General features: G+C 37.0%; 1 protein-coding gene across 1 annotated transcript; it reads right to left on the bottom strand.

Annotated features, from left to right (window-relative positions):
* Positions 1-1,382: 1,382 nt before the first annotated feature.
* LOC144452407 (uncharacterized) lies at positions 1,383-11,777 on the bottom strand. The gene is made up of 5 exons (XM_078143498.1): positions 11,716-11,777; positions 5,718-5,860; positions 3,211-3,389; positions 2,177-2,645; positions 1,383-1,786 (listed from the first exon to the last, which is right to left on the bottom strand). The coding sequence occupies exons 2-5, from the start codon at positions 5,848-5,850 to the stop codon at positions 1,383-1,385; spliced, it is 1,185 nt and encodes a 394-aa protein (XP_077999624.1). The 5' UTR covers positions 5,851-5,860; positions 11,716-11,777.
* Between the last annotated feature and the right edge of the window lie 5,493 nt (positions 11,778-17,270).

The raw sequence follows: 17,270 nt of genomic DNA, 5'->3' as shown, positions 1-17,270 counted from the left end.
TAACACAACTCTTTGATCAGGAGAGAAACAAATGACTGGTTCACGCATAAGACTTGGGTAGACGGGATTAAGATACAGTTAGGAGATTAACCACCGTCGATTTAATTGACTTGGAATAATTGAGTTGTGTAATACTAAGCGATTTGTTCATTCACTGTGTGCTTTATCTGGTTTCTTCTATTACGTGAGTGATGAGTGAAGTTCAACATTCCACGCTTTTAACACTTGTATGTCCACCCACGCCCGGTGAGGCAAAACAAACCAAGTGTAAGTAAAGACAAACCAAAGTTTAAGTAGGGGTTTGAGATTTCCTGTAAAAGATGGATGGGCTAATCACTTCCTCCAACACAAGGGCACGTAAATATGGGTTGAAAAGTTTTTGCATATTCCAACAATACTACAGTGTCTCCTCAAAACAGAGAGAGAGAGAGAGAGAGAGAGAGAGAGAGAGAGAGAGAGAGAGAGAGAGAGAGAGAGAGAGAGAGAGAGAGAGAGAGAGAGAGAGAGAGACCGACCGACCGACCGACAGACAGACAGACAGACAGACAGACAGACAGACAGACAGACAGACAGACAGACAGACAGACAGACAGACAGACAGACAGAGACAGACAGACAGGCAGGCAGGTAGGTAGGTAGGTAGGTAGACAGGCAGGCAGACATGCACACACGTGCACTCACACAGAGGTATGTAGAAATTTAATTTTATAAATTAATTTATTTTTCGTTGGTGGAATATTGTACATTACATAAAATGTTAACAAAAATTCTTTGCCCCACGAGTGCAATGTGCTATGGGCCTGAAAATGTCATTTTAATTTTGAAAATAATTTCACAAGAGTATTTCCATTGCAGCACTATAGTAATACAATATAGAATAGAGAGACATAGTGAGTTGTTTACACCTTGAAGTTTAATCTGTTTGCTGGTAGTAATTTCATGGTACGGAAAACTGGAAAGAATATCAGGTGTGCTTTGAGGGGTTGTGTGGGATTGAATCTTTCGGTGTTCAGTTTCATGTTATCGACATATGTTTAGAAAATGTTTCTTTATTGTTGATGCTTCGGTATTAGAATTTAAAATTATGTTTAAGTCTCACTATGTCATAGTATTGTAATGTTCAAGACTGGTAATTTAAGCTTATCTGATAGAGTCATAAATTCCAATTATTTTAAATGAAATATTATATTATATTTACATTTATTGTGATTATATTGTTTCTCTGTGCATCAAGTAGTGACCGCTTTAACCACTCAGGGAGTAGACAATATTTCGGCCAGGTACGAATAAAATCGAGTCCTTGTCAGAGTTCCAAAAATAGTTGCATCATTAGCGTCTACCTGAACCTACGAATGAAATGTCACAAATGTTCCTCATTGTCTTTAGAATGTCAAGGGTAATCTTATCTGAGTTGACCTTGCACGATTGTCATCAAAGCTATACACTCTTGCGGCATGCTGTCTGGCACGCATGCGTAGACTTTCAATGCTAGTTTTCTGTAGTGACGTCGATGTATACGTCACAGCAGTAGAACACATATGATAAGGCAATGGTGATTTCCACGGGGTAGGAGGCAGTGCGAGCCCAGAATTGGGTATGTGGATTCCTTCTAGTTGTGAACTGAACTGCAATGGATGATGATAGAGTGGATGTCTGAACATCGGCAATACATTAGCATATCCAGGGAGTGTTAGGGGCAGGTGTGCTGAGTGTGCCATACCATTGAAATGAGGTGGCAGAAGAGATGTTGAACGAACATAATCATCATGTGATGGTAACGGCACAGCTGAAGTAAAAACAAAAAAAATTGATATCAGAAATAGTATAGGCAAAAGGTGTATACTAAACTAAATAATATATCTACAGATTCATTTGGTAAAATATAGAGTTACTTGGATCTTATACATTCGGAAATTGGTAATGGTATTCCTGACTTTACTGATCACCCAGGTCCCTGAAACCAAATTATGTGTTTATTTTTAATAAATATTTTGATATTCACATTCGCCAAGACATATTTATATTAATTTCACATCTGGAGCTTCGTCCAAGAAAATGAATATAATGAAAGAATGACAGATATTAAAGAAAGTCGACACCAGACGTCGGCAATCCAGTCGACTATACGACATAATGTATACATTGTTTACAAGGAACTCAATAAAGATAAACTTACGAATAATTGAAGGACCTTCACCGGACTTCTGGCATTCTTGTTCGGTCTCTTTAATCTTCTCAGGAGAATCATCACATGAACTTGAACTCCTGTATTCATCTCTTGTGTCGTTGTTCCGAAGTTCGTCTTTAGTTCCGTCATCGTTTTCATTTTCTCCGTTATTCTGAGATGTGGCGTCGGTTGTATGTGTTTCTATTCGTGTCACCTCACTAACAGTTGACTCTTGATCAGACGGAATTGTTATAGTGTTATCGATTTCTGGACCAGTGTTTCCATCGTCACATGATTCAATCACATCAGATGTATCATCATCATTGTCATCGCAATAGCTTGTGGAATCTTTACACAGTGTAGATAAATGAGAACTTGAGTTTGTTTCTACCTCTTCGACCTTCTCTGTGTCGTTTTCTTGCTTGACTTTTAGTCGTTGCATTTTTCGAAACTTTGCGCGTCGATTCTTGAACCAAACCTGCAATGTAATAAAGGTATTATTATCTTCAATTGGTCACCTCCCAAAAGGACTGGTCAATACAGCAAGTTGATTGTCGACATTGGTAAAAGTTTAGCAAGTTTGAACTCCCTTGTAATTTACCAGAACCACTTCAGTCCTTATCTCCAAACTATAATTAATTTTCATGAGGTTGGAATAGTAAATGAATCTAACGGGTTTTGAAGCATCGCTCATATATTTACCATCATTACATATAACATTTACATTTTGAAGGCTATTTAAGTTCAGTCATCGTTTCATTCAACCATTCATTCATTCATTCATTCATTCATTCATTCATTCATTCATTCATTCATTCATTCATTCAACCAACCAATCAAGTTCGTTGGTCAAACAACCAATTAATCCATCCATCCATCCATCCATCCATCAATTAATTCATCCATCCATCCATCCACCCATTCATTCATTCATCGATCCATCGATCCATCCTTCCATCAATTCATTCATTCATTCATTCATTCATTCATTCATTCATTCATTCATTCATTCATTCATTTTTGGGTTATAGTAGAGTCTATACCTGTACTCGGGCTTCTGGTAGATTTGTACAAATAGCGAGTCGCTCCCTCATAACTACATCCGGGTAATGAGTTTTAATGAATGCGTTCTCCAAGGTAGATAGTTGTTGATTGGTGAATGCTGTACGACTGCGTCGCTGCTTCCTATGATGTCCTCCATATCGAGCCTCAAGTATAATATCTAAAATTTGAGAGTAAAAACTAGATAAAAATTCGTCGAAAAAAAGCGAATCCGAGTCTAATATACGCAACTAGGTGAACTCAAATTATGTGCCAGGTGTACATGACATTGTATGTAACGTTAAAGATTCATCTATCAAATGTTAAATTCACATTTTTTATATCATGGCATCACGCATGCCCGGATGAAGTGATTTTGATTAGTTTGGTAAAATACAAGTCCCCAGGCTCAATTGGTTAATAATAATACACCTTATTCGCTGACCTTCCTAACGAATCTCAAATAAAATTATATGTTTTAGTAACATATTACCTCGAGGCTCTTAAGTCTTGTTCACCGATACAATGAAATGTGATTGCTAAAAATTCTTGAAAATGTGGGTTTTGTTAAATGGTGTGAAAAGCAAGGAAGAAAATCAAGAGCGTGTCTTAAAGTTTGACAAGAACTCTTAAACGGTAATAAAGTAGACTACATCTCTGGACAAATTCCCTTTGAAAATCAAATTTTTAAAAACCGCTCCAAACTTTGACATACAATTGATACTAAAATAGCCACGGTATGATTTGGATACTAAAATGGCCACGGTATAATTTGGATACTAAAATTGCCACGGTATGATTTGGATACTAAAATGGCCACGGTATAATTTGGATACTAAAATGGCCACGGTATGATTTGGATACTAAAATGGCCACGGTATGATTTGGATACTAAAATGGCCACGGTATAATTTTGATATGATTTTGAACGCTATTTTACAAATCTGTACCGTGTCCCCTAATTGTTTTCTTCATCTTAATCGTGAAAGAGTTTAATTTTCCTTACGCAAAATTACTGTAAAACATTTAAGAGTTTTTATATCCAAGGAGCGTACCACTATTATGGGTGAGACAATATTAATGAAATATATCGATCGACCTGTGGCAAATCATTAGGTCTTCCATCAACATCAGATGATTATTTATGAGTGTGTGACAAATTTACTTTTTGTGACTACATGTAGACATACAAGTAATGAATTAAAAAGTGAATTACAGCGTGTAAAAAGAGAGAGTCTACATTCAATTATTCCTAATTTAATAGATTGTTCGTTTTATGCCCCCGCCCTTCTTAAATGCTTTTAACGCTAAGCGTTCTGACTGTAAAATCGGATATATGTTGAAACTGTATACTAGTCCGATGGGGTAGACACTGTGTTTAATTGTATTTAAAAAACTCATAAGCAAATGTAATGAAATATACATCAATTGTGACCGTGTTCTACCAAGTAATTGATTAATTACTATGTGACATGGCAACAGTTGTAATTCACTTTGGTGGGAGCCACCGGAGGATAGAAATGGGAAAGTACTGGTAAGAAATCGAAAATTGGTTAATCTAGTCAAATGATTTTATTAAAATATTGTTAAAGCTTACTTTGCGTGTTGAAAGCTGAACTGTTTCGATTGCAAAGAAAAAGTGAGTGACACAGTCTTTAATGTAATATTAACTATCTGCATTGAGTTGATAGCGATGACAATGGTAAAAATAAACCTTTAAGAGCAAACCTGTACATGTAAACAAACGTGTCCAGATTCTAATTTTGCCCTAAATATCAAAAGACATTTACATTATATATACATATATATATATATATATATATATATATATATATATATATATATATATATATATATATATATATATATATATATATATATATATATATATATATATATATATATATATATATATATATATATATATATATATGAACATGTCAAAAGTTATATTTTTGTGGAGTTTCTTTATTTTGTTTTTGTTTTTAATAATTCAAAAAAGCACATTTTAGGTGCATTTTGTTGAGGCTATCCAGTTTTCATTTGAAATTGTTTTCATTTCAAACGTAGTTTTCCTCTTAATTCAAGGTTGATCAGTATGTTAATCGATAGTCTGTTGTCACTATCAGTTTCATCATCACCATCGTCTGCTTTCTTTGTAAAATCGTGCCAGTTGATTTCGGTAAACCTGTCAGACAATTTCAGTCTCTAAAATAAATGTTTAGACATCAAAAGTTCTATCAACTGTATTTATTTTCTCTTTCAAAACACTCCACGTCTGAGCACCCTTTCCCAAAAAAAGCCCGGCAACACCTATATTCTGTACACTGGATGTAAAAAGCTTCAATCTTCTTTTTCAAAAGCCCACAGATTCGAAGTTTAGGCCGCTTTTGTATCTATTTACTTCTGACATATTAAACGCTTGAAATTGACGCACTTCGGTTTACATATAATACTATCGACGACGCCGGTCTATATTTTACCAACTGGGTATGACCTAAAAACTTACCGGCTAGTCTTTCTGCCAGAGTCAAGGCATGTACTGATGGTCTGTAGCCAGCCTGTTGGCTGTGTGTTTGTTGTTGCTGTACACTGTACATAGTATCCATATTGTAGCCTGTAAAACCATTATATTGCTGCATTTCGTATTATCTGAAAGAAAATCAGAACGGGAAAAATTCTGAAGTGAAGACGTTATCAGGAGAAATGGCCGTTATATTCAAAATATATACTACTAGTACATTATATCTCTGTCGCTCCAAAGTTCTGTCTCATACTTTACGTGTAGTCTATATCGGAGTTTTACGTGTAGCAACTACGGTAAAATGACACAAGGAAATCAAGCGAGTTTATAAACTTTAGGGATAGAAGCAGAAGGGAAAATTCACGAGTTTTTAGGAACATTTAAGCGAGTGTCTAGATGATGTATATCTACACTTCTCTGGTCCCGGGGACGCTGGTCGCACGTACTGTTGTCTTTGGAGATCTTCGGAGAACATTCGGCTCACTCAAGAACTACATACATATTCGGTTGCTTGAGGGTGAATATACGCCTGTCAATGGTCTTATAAATATTCACTTTCAACTAGAAACAGACTAGTAATTTTACAAATCGCGTTTATGAAATATAATTTTAGGTTGATATGTCAGATGCATTGGTCTATACGGCAATACCCTAGACTCGACCGTTGTAGCTGCATGCGAACTGTTACCACGACCAGTGTCGACTCTATCGAACAACACAGGTTTTCTCCGGGCACGTCGGTTTTCTTCGGCACGTCGGTTTTCTTCGGCATTAACACTGGGTCATGAGAGGCGGTCCTCACTACCAGTGGATTTTTAGGGGGCAAATACTGATATGCTAATAATCCAGTATAAATAAAATATTGTTAATGCTACTATGTGCATAGTAAATTTATGCAAAAGAACAACTGGTGAATCAGACAACGGCAAAAGCAAAGACCGCTAAAACTGTTTCTGGTTTTTTTAATCTCTTAAATAGTCCTCAGGCTATGAACAAGTTGTTTGTCATCAATATTTGGACTGGATCAACCTTCGTTACTTAGCCTAATATCGTGATATACAATGGCTTAATTTTCCCAAAATGATTATTTGTGATCAAATCCAGTATGACAGATATATTTCTAAGATTGCGAGTTTTGTTTTTAAAATTCGTTTGCAAAATGAGTTTGAATACAAATATTTCCCAGGCATAACTTTTAATTCTTAGGTTGAGACACTAAAACAATAAAAAGAGGGAGGAACTTGAAGTCACAGTGATAAAAGGCGAAAAATAATTTGCGGGAGAATAATTCGTAAGTTAAATTTCAGAACGTAGATGTTTTAATATTTAAAAAAGGACCACAGATTATCGACTGACAGACAGACAGACAGACAGACAGACAGACAGACAGACAGACAGACAGACAGACAGACAGACAGACAAGCAGGCAGGCAGACAGACAGACAGACAGACAGACAGGCAGGCAGGCAGGCAGACAGACAGACAGACAGACAGGGCGTTAACAGAGAAACAAACATAGTCAGGAGACGGACAGAGACAGAGGCAAAAATATGGGGGGGGGTAGTTGTAATCGATGCTCGAGCGTCAATTTGAAGTATTAACAGATCTGTAGGTACAATACCGTAACAGTGATACGAACTAGTATTGATTTTGCCTAACTCGATTTCTGTCATGATTCGAAGTCATAGACAATACTGTCGACTCCTTTGTTCATTTCACTTTCTGTAAATTACACAACCATCTGATTCCCATGCTGTTGAGGTTTTGCCGCATATTGGGCAATTTTCCTTCACATCAAATATGATTACTTGTCCTCATCAAACGTGGATATATTTTCCGCACCAATAAATAAAAACTTAACTGTGTTTATTCTCTAACGATATTACAATTTGTGTAATCGAATAAAGTTGTCGCGTATTAAACTCGTACAGATTTATCATCCGTTACAAACACACGGATGTAACATTTCATAAAAAACAAAATTAATAAAAAAAGACCATTTTTTATCCGTATTGATCTGTTAATTCAGCTTTGTCACAATACGTTATTTTTAGGGTGGGTAACCTTTTCGTTGTCATTCATCAAACACCCAGGCTGTCAAATTCAAACTTAATAACATACTACGGACACTGTCACTTTTGTTAGGTTGACGGCGACACACGAGGACCTATTCTCTTTTTTTCAAATAACCGGTGTGTACGAACAGGATGAAAAATAACTGAATCTCACTGCTATGTTTACCTAACAGCAATGACCTAATATATTTGAGAAAAACCAATCATAACATTCAATAAACTTTATCATTCTGGTTGAGTATTGAAACTGTCTAAATTATAATGTATCTTCGATTCATGGGAACAAAGAATAGTAAAAATCAAACAGGCTGCTGAAAATTAAGTCGATTAGAATCGATGGTAAGAGGCTAAGGTGGGATATAATACGTCAATTATAATTGGCCTTGTGGAGATTTATATCTGATACGCTTGCTTTGCGTGCTTTGTCTTCGGAATAATACCTTTCTGTATTGGGTAATTTCAAAAGGCAAGCGAGGGAAAGCAATACTGTTTTTTATTCATTGGCGACGGATCGATAGACTTATACATGGGGTTTACAATTTTACATGTAATGACACCACGAGGACAAAATAGTCGATATCAATCTTTGTGCCTTGTCAGTACTACATATACTATGAAAACTATGTCTACTGAGAAAAGTGCGTCACGGTATCACAACCATGAAGCGAACCGACCCGAAACCAATTTACTCAATAGTCTGTCTTGAACATAACAACGTATCGTTCACCAGCCATATTACGTTTATTAACATGAAGAAAGTACATGTACCGCCTTTCCACGTTGTTCAGATGGTAGTAGAGGAAATGCTATTTCAACTCACGACTATTATTTTTTGTCGACACTATTTTTTAAAAACAACATTTTTTTTCTCCCGAAAATATTCTGGAAAAGGATGACTGTTGTAACAGTTGCAGAACTCGGCTTGAAATCAAAACCAAAAGTTACGATACTTGTAATGTTGTCTTTCCTAACCCTATTTTTTGTAAAAAAACTATAAAAAAATATTTCTTTTTCGTTTCACCGACAGGTTTTCCCCAAAATGATGACTGTTCTCGTATGACACTGACAAGTCTGTATTCAGAGCAATAACGTCATGTACCTGTGGAATGTTGTCAGTTTTGTTACCCAACAAATCATTTCGACGTTTTTACAAACAAGGTACTTTCCAAATTGAAAAATCACCACCCTGCACGTTCAACTGTTTTTTTCACACATTGGTGAGCCCTCATATTGATGTCACAATCCAAATGGCGATGTTGTATTTTAACGCTAGTGCAAATCAATACTCGGAGTTTGATTAATGCTACGGTCTGGCAGTAATTCGTAATGTTTTCTTGACGATGTTCAACACAACATATGTAACAGTTATAAGCAGGTAGCTAGCAGTCGTTGAAGGTGCCAATGAATGATCATAAAATACCTCACAGTCTTTGACGGTGCCAATGAATGATCATAAAATACCTCACAGTCGTTGACGGTGCCAATGAATGATCATAAAATACCTCACAGTCGTTGACGGTGTCAATGAAAGATCATAAAATACCTCACAGTCATTGACGGTGCCAATGAATGATCATAAAATACCTCACCGTCGTTGACGGTGCCAATGAATGATCATAAAATACCTCACAGTCGTTGGTGCCAATGAATGATCATAAAATACCTCACAGTCGTTGGTGCCAATGAATGATCATAAAATACCTCACAGTCGTTGGTGCCAATGAATGATCATAACATACCTCACAGTCGTTGGTGCCAATGAATGATCATAAAATACCTCATCGTCGTTGACGGTGCCAATGAATGATCATAACATACCTCACAGTCGTTGACGGTGCCAATGAATGATCATAAAATACCTCACAGTCGTTGACGGTGCCAATGAATGATCATAAAATACCTCACAGTCGTTGACGGTGCCAATGAATGATCATAAAATACCTCACGGTCGTTGACGGTGTCAATGAATGATCATAAAATACCTCACAGTCGTTGACGGTGCCAATGAATGATCATAAAATACCTCACAGTCGTTGACGGTGCCAATGAATGATCATAAAATACCTCACAGTCGTTGACGGTGCCAATGAATGATCATAACATACCTCACAGTCGTTGACGGTGCCAATGAATGATCATAAAATACCTCACAGTCGTTGACGGTGTCAATGAATGATCATAAAATACCTCACAGTCGTTGACGGTGGTGCCAATGAATGATCATAACATACCTCACAGTCGTTGGTGCCAATGAATGATCATAAAATACCTCATCGTCGTTGACGGTGCCAATGAATGATCATAAAATACCTCACAGTCGTTGACGGTGCCAATGAATGATCATAAAATACCTCACGGTCGTTGACGGTGTCAATGAATGATCATAAAATACCTCACAGGCGTTCAAACTATTAAGTCCTCAAACTATCCATATTTAAAATAGCTAATAAAGTAGATAAAATTTCGGACCTTGATAATTTTAAATGTGGACTTCCATCATTTACAGGTGCTGTTAAAACGGTTATAGAAAAGATTTAAATCCTGTCACGGTACCTGTGGCAAGGAATTCTCAATACTCTATTCCCACGTTTTCTTACTTTACTCCCAAATTGTACATCTTGTTGTTATTCGTATAATCTCGAAATTCAACACTTGACATATAACCATAACAATAACCTTTTTTAAAAGACATTTTTTACGGAATAATAATCAATGAATGACTGGGAGATGACACATGCTTCAGAAAATAGAGTAACAAAAGTGTGTTCGCCATGTGGTATACAAAAATGTTTGCGACCAATAGTCGATTTTCTGTACAGTCTATGATCTATTTCTCGATATCGCGTGTGATCGTACAGTGTACTTATCATAATACTGGTATTAGGGTGGGAATATACTAAATCCTCCGTCATTCAGTGTTTATTTTCTGTATTTCTTTCTATCTGTTTGTCTGTATGTCTGTCTATCTGTATATCATCTGACCACCCCCCACCTCTCTCTCTCTCTCTCTCCCTCTCTCTTTTCTCTCTCTCCCTGTCTCTCTCTCTCCCTCTCTCTTCTCTCTCTCCCTCTCCTCTCTCTCTCTCTCCCTCTCTCTTCTCTCTCTCCCTCTCCCTCTCTCTCTCTCCCTCTCTCTCTCTCTCTCTCTCTCTCTCTCTCTCTCTCTCTCTCTCTCTCTCTCTCTCTCTCTCTCTCTCTCTCTCTCTCTCTCTCTCTCTCTCTCTCTCTCTCTCTCTCTCTCTCTCTCTCTCTCTCTCTCTCCCATATCATTTTGTTTGTTTCTTTTCATCAATTGATCAACAAAGCCTGGCCCAATCTTTAAATATATCAACCACACGAATCATTTGAAAAAAACCCCAACTCATGAATAATTGTGTTATGGATTTGGACTTCAAATATATATAATGTAAATATAACATATGCTGTTACGATTTAGTCAGGATATAATGTATGCAAAATATGATATCAGAATTTTAACAATTTAACTGGCAGCTGTGTAGTTGTCTACACGTAGATATATATTTCAGTATATTATACGTTAACAATGTGTTGAATGTACCCCCAGTTTCACGTTAGTGTTCACTGGCTCGATTTGATACAACTACGAAGAACCCCAATAAAACTTCAGATATCAAGATGACAACGTTCTGCTACTAAACGCATACATACGGGTACCAATGTTTTGGTTTCTGTATTCAATGTCTGTATGGTGACACGTTAGTTCATTTCATTTACACAAAAATGTCGCCAAAAAATGTATTCATTCAAGCTTGGTATCTTAAAGTGTAGTATATGCAGCCAGCTTCGTTTTGGTTTCTGCGTGACTGTATCAAACAGAGGCAGTGAACGGAAACATGAAACAGGTTGTAGAATAATCTGAGTTGGGGAAAGAGGAGATTGAAACTTACCTTGGATAAGAAATATAAACGTGGAAGTGTGTAACAATGATGATGATGATCAAAATTGTTTGTAACGTAGACAGATCGAGGAAAGGCCACAGTTGTATGCGGGAGCAGAAGCTACCAGAGGACAACTAAAGAGCGTCACCTGAAACAACAATACATGATATGTAATCCCAGGATTAATACAACCATTATTATACTGAACATTTGTATTTACATGCACATAAATACTTTGCCTCGCTGTATTACAAACAGACAAGACCGCAGATTCCACTCAATTTCAAGTACATCTGGTAGATTTTAGCGTTAACATGAATACCTAACCCCAGCGGCGCGTATATAGTTCACGTGAAATGATTATACTGTACTGTTTTTGCTTTGAGCGAATGTTTTCCATTATCATTTACTCATTTTGGTTATCTACCGCTTTATATAACAGGCGATTAATGTTTTATCCGACGAATCGCGATTATCAATAAATATTTGCTACGGGTATGTGAACATGCTGTGATATTATTTACAGAAACAGGCCAAGTGAATATAAACATAAACCCAACATAAGCCAACTATGCGACATGCAATTTTAACTTAAACGAAAAAAATTGATACTAAATTTAGATAACATAATTCGAAGCAGTCGAAGCATCGAGTTAATGCTTTTATCTTTTACGATAAGGGATATCGGTCGAAAGGCTGTCTAAAATGATTACGAATTTCTATCCATTGTGTCACTCAGGGATCGAAATAAAACCTTCGAGTTAGAAGAACAGGACTTAGCTGCTGGACCCACCTTCAGGTTTTGGAAACGTATAAATGATGACAACCTCGCAATACTGCAACGTCAAATAAATTACAAAAAACTTCCCTTAGAAAGCATTTGAATGTTTCATGTTACTTTCTATCAAATGCTTTTATCTATTGGTGCCACTGTGAACTATTTTGGTTTATGTAAATTTGAGACCCCCTAATTCAATCAAAAATAATGTCGTTTTATTTTACCACTAGACATGCGCGATGCCATCAAACTGACATAGTGGCTCTCTTCAAAGTTTCACTGAAATGTCTACGCAAAAACAAAAAAACCTAGGCTATAAGTTTTACTATTTCTATAGCAGGACTTTAAGTCGACGTTTTTGAATAGTCTGTACTTAACGAAAAACAAATGATTTGGGGTCAATTAAGGTACTTGGAGTCAACAATAGAAAGACGTGCTGACGCATAAGAATTCGTTGTGAAAAGTGAGTTTGTTGTGAAAAGTGAGTTTTGTGTAAACTATCCAGGGCAAAAGGTTCAAATGGTTTGAATCTTAAAGGCTTTGAACTGTCACTCATTGGGCAACAGACATGCGTAGTCGACTCGAGATTTTATTGAAATGAGTAAGAGTACGAATTTTCGTATTAAGTTCAATTATTGTATTTATGTTTATTTGGTTTTTAGGTTTTTTTGTGTCTGTCTGTCTGTCTGTCTGTCTGTCTGTCTGTCTGTCTGTCTGTCTGTCTGTCTGTCTGTCTATGTGTGTGTGTTTGTTTGTTTCTTTTGTTTGTTTATTTAATCTCTCTTTTAAAAAAAAAAAATCAACGAATGAGTATGCATTCTAATAGCCATCAAGAATTCTTGTTAATTAAAGCGAAAGGAACGTTACATACTAATTTCCTGCAAACTGACTCTTAAATCACCGTAGTTTAGTTAAAGTGGACAATATTTCCATGGAATTAATCAAATTAGAGAGAGAGAGAGAGAGAGAGAGAGAGAGAGAGAGAGAGAGAGAGAGAGAGAGAGAGAGAGAGAGAGAGAGAGAGAGAGAGAGAGAGAGAGAGAGAGAGAGAGAGAGAGAGAGAGAGATATTCCACCTAGTATCTTGTTAGTTATACGTAAATCAATACTTAAACGAAATATCTGGGGAAGGTCAACAAAATGTTAATTCACTTGTTGAGGAGTATGAATAAATGCCTGAAGAAACTTTCATCAAAGTGTCCGCATCCGTCTTTTTTTCTAAAGTTCTTAGCACCAAATTTGTTTGTGTATACACCGTGTAGTAACGCCATGATGAAGTCAATTGTAATGAGAACACACTTTATTGAACAGGTCTACATATATTTAGATTCAATCAAGTCCAAGCCCATGTTGTCCATGCCATCGAAATCAAGAAAACTCTGAGGCTCATGACGTGCAAATTTGTGTGTTCTTTGAAAACATCGTGGTCTCTCCCAAATAAAGGAAATTATTCCATACAAAGAATTAGGCTGTTTTCACTAGCAAACTGCCTCCGGTCTTGTTGTTTTACATCTGCAAGTTCTGTTTTTGTGTCGGGGTATAATTTGATGGTGTGATTAGGTGGAAAGCTTGTTATCCTAATGACTAGCTATTATTGCTGCATTTCTTTAGAAAGCCGAAATCTCTCAGATTAGTGTCACTTTGTATACGTTCACTTTCCGTTCATTGGGTTTTTGTCAGAGAGTTTTGAAATGGACACCTTTCACATCTGATTGTTTGGTGACGAAGACAAACAAAGCATTCACTGCACTGTGAACGTGTATACCTTACTTTCATTGACAGGTAATCAAAGGAAGAAATCCACCTCACACACGTTGAAAGAGCGTGTCTTGGTGAGGGGAAAGGGAGGGGTTGGGGAGTGGTTACTTGTGACATATCGAGCCCTATTGGAGCTTAATGGATATATAAGCAAATCTTGATGATGATGATGATGGTGGTGGTGGTGGTGGTGTTAGTGGTGTATGTATGTATGTATGTATGTATGTATGTATGTATGTATGTATGTATGTATGTATGTATGTATGTATGTATGTATGTATGTATGTATGTATGTAATGTCTTAAAGTTTCAGTTACTGAAATATTTTAACGCTGATTTATAAGCAATAAACTACTCAATCTTGGCACTGCTAGTCATGTGCTATACCTCAGAAAATTTAGGCTAAGGCTATGCCACTGAAGACAACCGAAGCAGTGAAGCGCCATCTACGGCCAATAATAATAACCAACCATGAACAAACTCGTGCGACAAGTTAAAATGGTGTACATTTGTTAAAATCAGTTTGACGTAGTTTTGTTTTGTTTAATCACATTTTACTTTGCTAAACAAAATCATCGTGTGATATTCAAAATGTGAGTCACCTCTTTTGGAAAATAGATCTTGGTGTTGTATAGTAGCTCAGAGTACTACGATGTATGTCGTTATTTGAGGTTCTCCATATGCATGTATATCTGTATGTCGCTAAATAATGCAAAGTGTTTCGTAATTTACAGAAACGCCGACGTTAAACGTTATGTTTAGGAACATGAAAAACGAAATCGTTTCTGTTTCAAATATCCCACACACACCTTCACCCACCCTCCCTCCCTCAAAACGTCTACATAATAAAGAGAACAATTAAATTTGCTTTTAAGATAAATCGAAGTCTGTCGATCGTCATTTTACCCAACACTCGATGCATGTCCCCGAAGCCGGGCCCCGAAGGTATAGTGACTTTGGATGAATCACTGTTAAGGCGATAAGAAAGCTCTGGGCCGTTGGTATAAGTATGTTTTCTTTACACCGTCTGTCTACCGATCAAAATGAATAAGAATACCAAGGAGGTTTTGTCGCGGTGTGCAATCTACTTAGGAATGCTCGGACCCTGAGGGTGAGTGCACCGTAACTACACTTGGTAACGCCATCATCACGTCCCGCCATTGCAACACGTGCCTTCAGGTGAAGTACACGGATTGCACAAGATTTAATTCTATGTTCTGGATGAGACAAACGCTTTCTTTAGTAACCATGGTAACATGAATTATTATCATAAAACATAAAGTCACCTAACATAATTTTTACAATAGAAAACTGTCAATATTAAACAAAACGTTGTCTGATTTGACAAAAATCTAACCAACATTTCTACATTAAAAATCTTACAAACACTGCTAATGATTATCGTCTGGAAGACGAAAATCTTACCAACGTTTTTTTAATAATACTATTTTCACGTTATTGTTAAAAACAAAACAAAAAACGGCCAAAATGGGCTAGATGTGCCCTTAATTGATTTGAACTACAGATATCACACTGACGATGTGTTAACTTCGAAACATTAAAAATGATGTACTCATCATATCACAGTAAAGGCCTTACGCGGAGACAGTAAAATCACAAACCAATTTAGAAAGTGAACGACAATACAGCATGCATGTTGAGATTGGATGGGACGGCCGAGGTGACCAATGGCGAATCTTACAAATATGCCCATTAACAACACACCCTTGATACATCCCCTGAAAAGACGACATGACCTAAAGTCACGTTCTACTTCTTGGGGATTTAGTTCAGAACACCGTCGAATAAAATGAACCCTAATCGAATAAACTAACAGTTCAAAATCACTAGCACCATTTTGTTAAGCTTTCATAGAAGCTAAGTAATTCCCCTCTCTATACAAAGAGTAATTTCGTTTAAAAACAGCACAAGGCCAGTTTTTGTAGTTCCTTGTATTAAATCCGCTGCTAACAGGATAACAAACACTACAGAATCCTCTGTAATGGTAACGTTTCAAAACTATTGTTTTGGTACACAGTACCATCACTGCGAGGGCTTATTACGCTTGTTTCGCTTCTGGGGAAGAACTATGGTTTGCCTTTGAATCACTTAGTGGGTGGTTGTTGTCCATCTTCAACTTTTCGTAAAACACCCTAGAGTTTATCAAACTCGGGTTGTCAATATTTTAACTTGTACAGCAGAATAACTACAGCACTAGGAATTTTCGTGTAATTCTTGAAGCTACCAAACAGATGCAAACTGCGTCACATCACAGACAAGGAAGTTTCCTTGTCTGTAGTCTTGCTGCTAGACCTTTTGGGCTTTCTTCCAATCGATACGATAAGCGGCTCGGGTGTTCCTCGATAAAGCGATTTGCGTATCGTATCGAAAGAAAACCCGAAGGCCTAGCAGCTAGACTACCTTGTCTGTAGTCCCATATACATAGATATGATGTTTCCACGAGAAATATTGTTGAGTTTTTGGTTACAACAGATATCGTTCATTTATGCGTTATGTTCATCTATCTATCTATCTATCTATCTATCTATCTATCTATCTATCTATCTATCTATCTATCTATCTATCTATCTATCTATCTATCTATCTATCTATCTATCTATCTATCTATCTGTCTGTCTGTCTGTCTGTCTGTCTGTCTGTCTGTCTGTCTGTCTGTGGTTGGATGGATGTATGGATAGATGAATATATTGGTGTGTAACGTGCGTGCGTGCGTGTGTGTGTGTGTGTGCGCGCGCGCGCGCGCGCGCGTGTGTGTGTGTGTGTGTGTGTGTGTGTGTGTGTGTGTGTGTGTGTGTGTGTGTGTGTGTGTTTTATTTCTGTAGCTGTAGATCCACTGGCTTAACTTTTCTAAAGACTTTTGTTATTGATTCAGTTGTATCAATGTAATCATGGCATGGCTGGGATTACCTGATTTCTAGTTATCATGGCCATGCAAGCTGTTACAGCATTCCATCCCATCATCACCATAGGCGTCAACAGAATGGTTTGAAATTGTCTGGCAAAATCTA

This window comes from Glandiceps talaboti, chromosome 22 (assembly GCF_964340395.1).
Source record: "Glandiceps talaboti chromosome 22, keGlaTala1.1, whole genome shotgun sequence".
In the NCBI taxonomy this organism is placed as follows: domain Eukaryota; kingdom Metazoa; phylum Hemichordata; class Enteropneusta; family Spengelidae; genus Glandiceps; species Glandiceps talaboti.
This window is presented reverse-complemented; position numbering and strand designations above follow the sequence as displayed.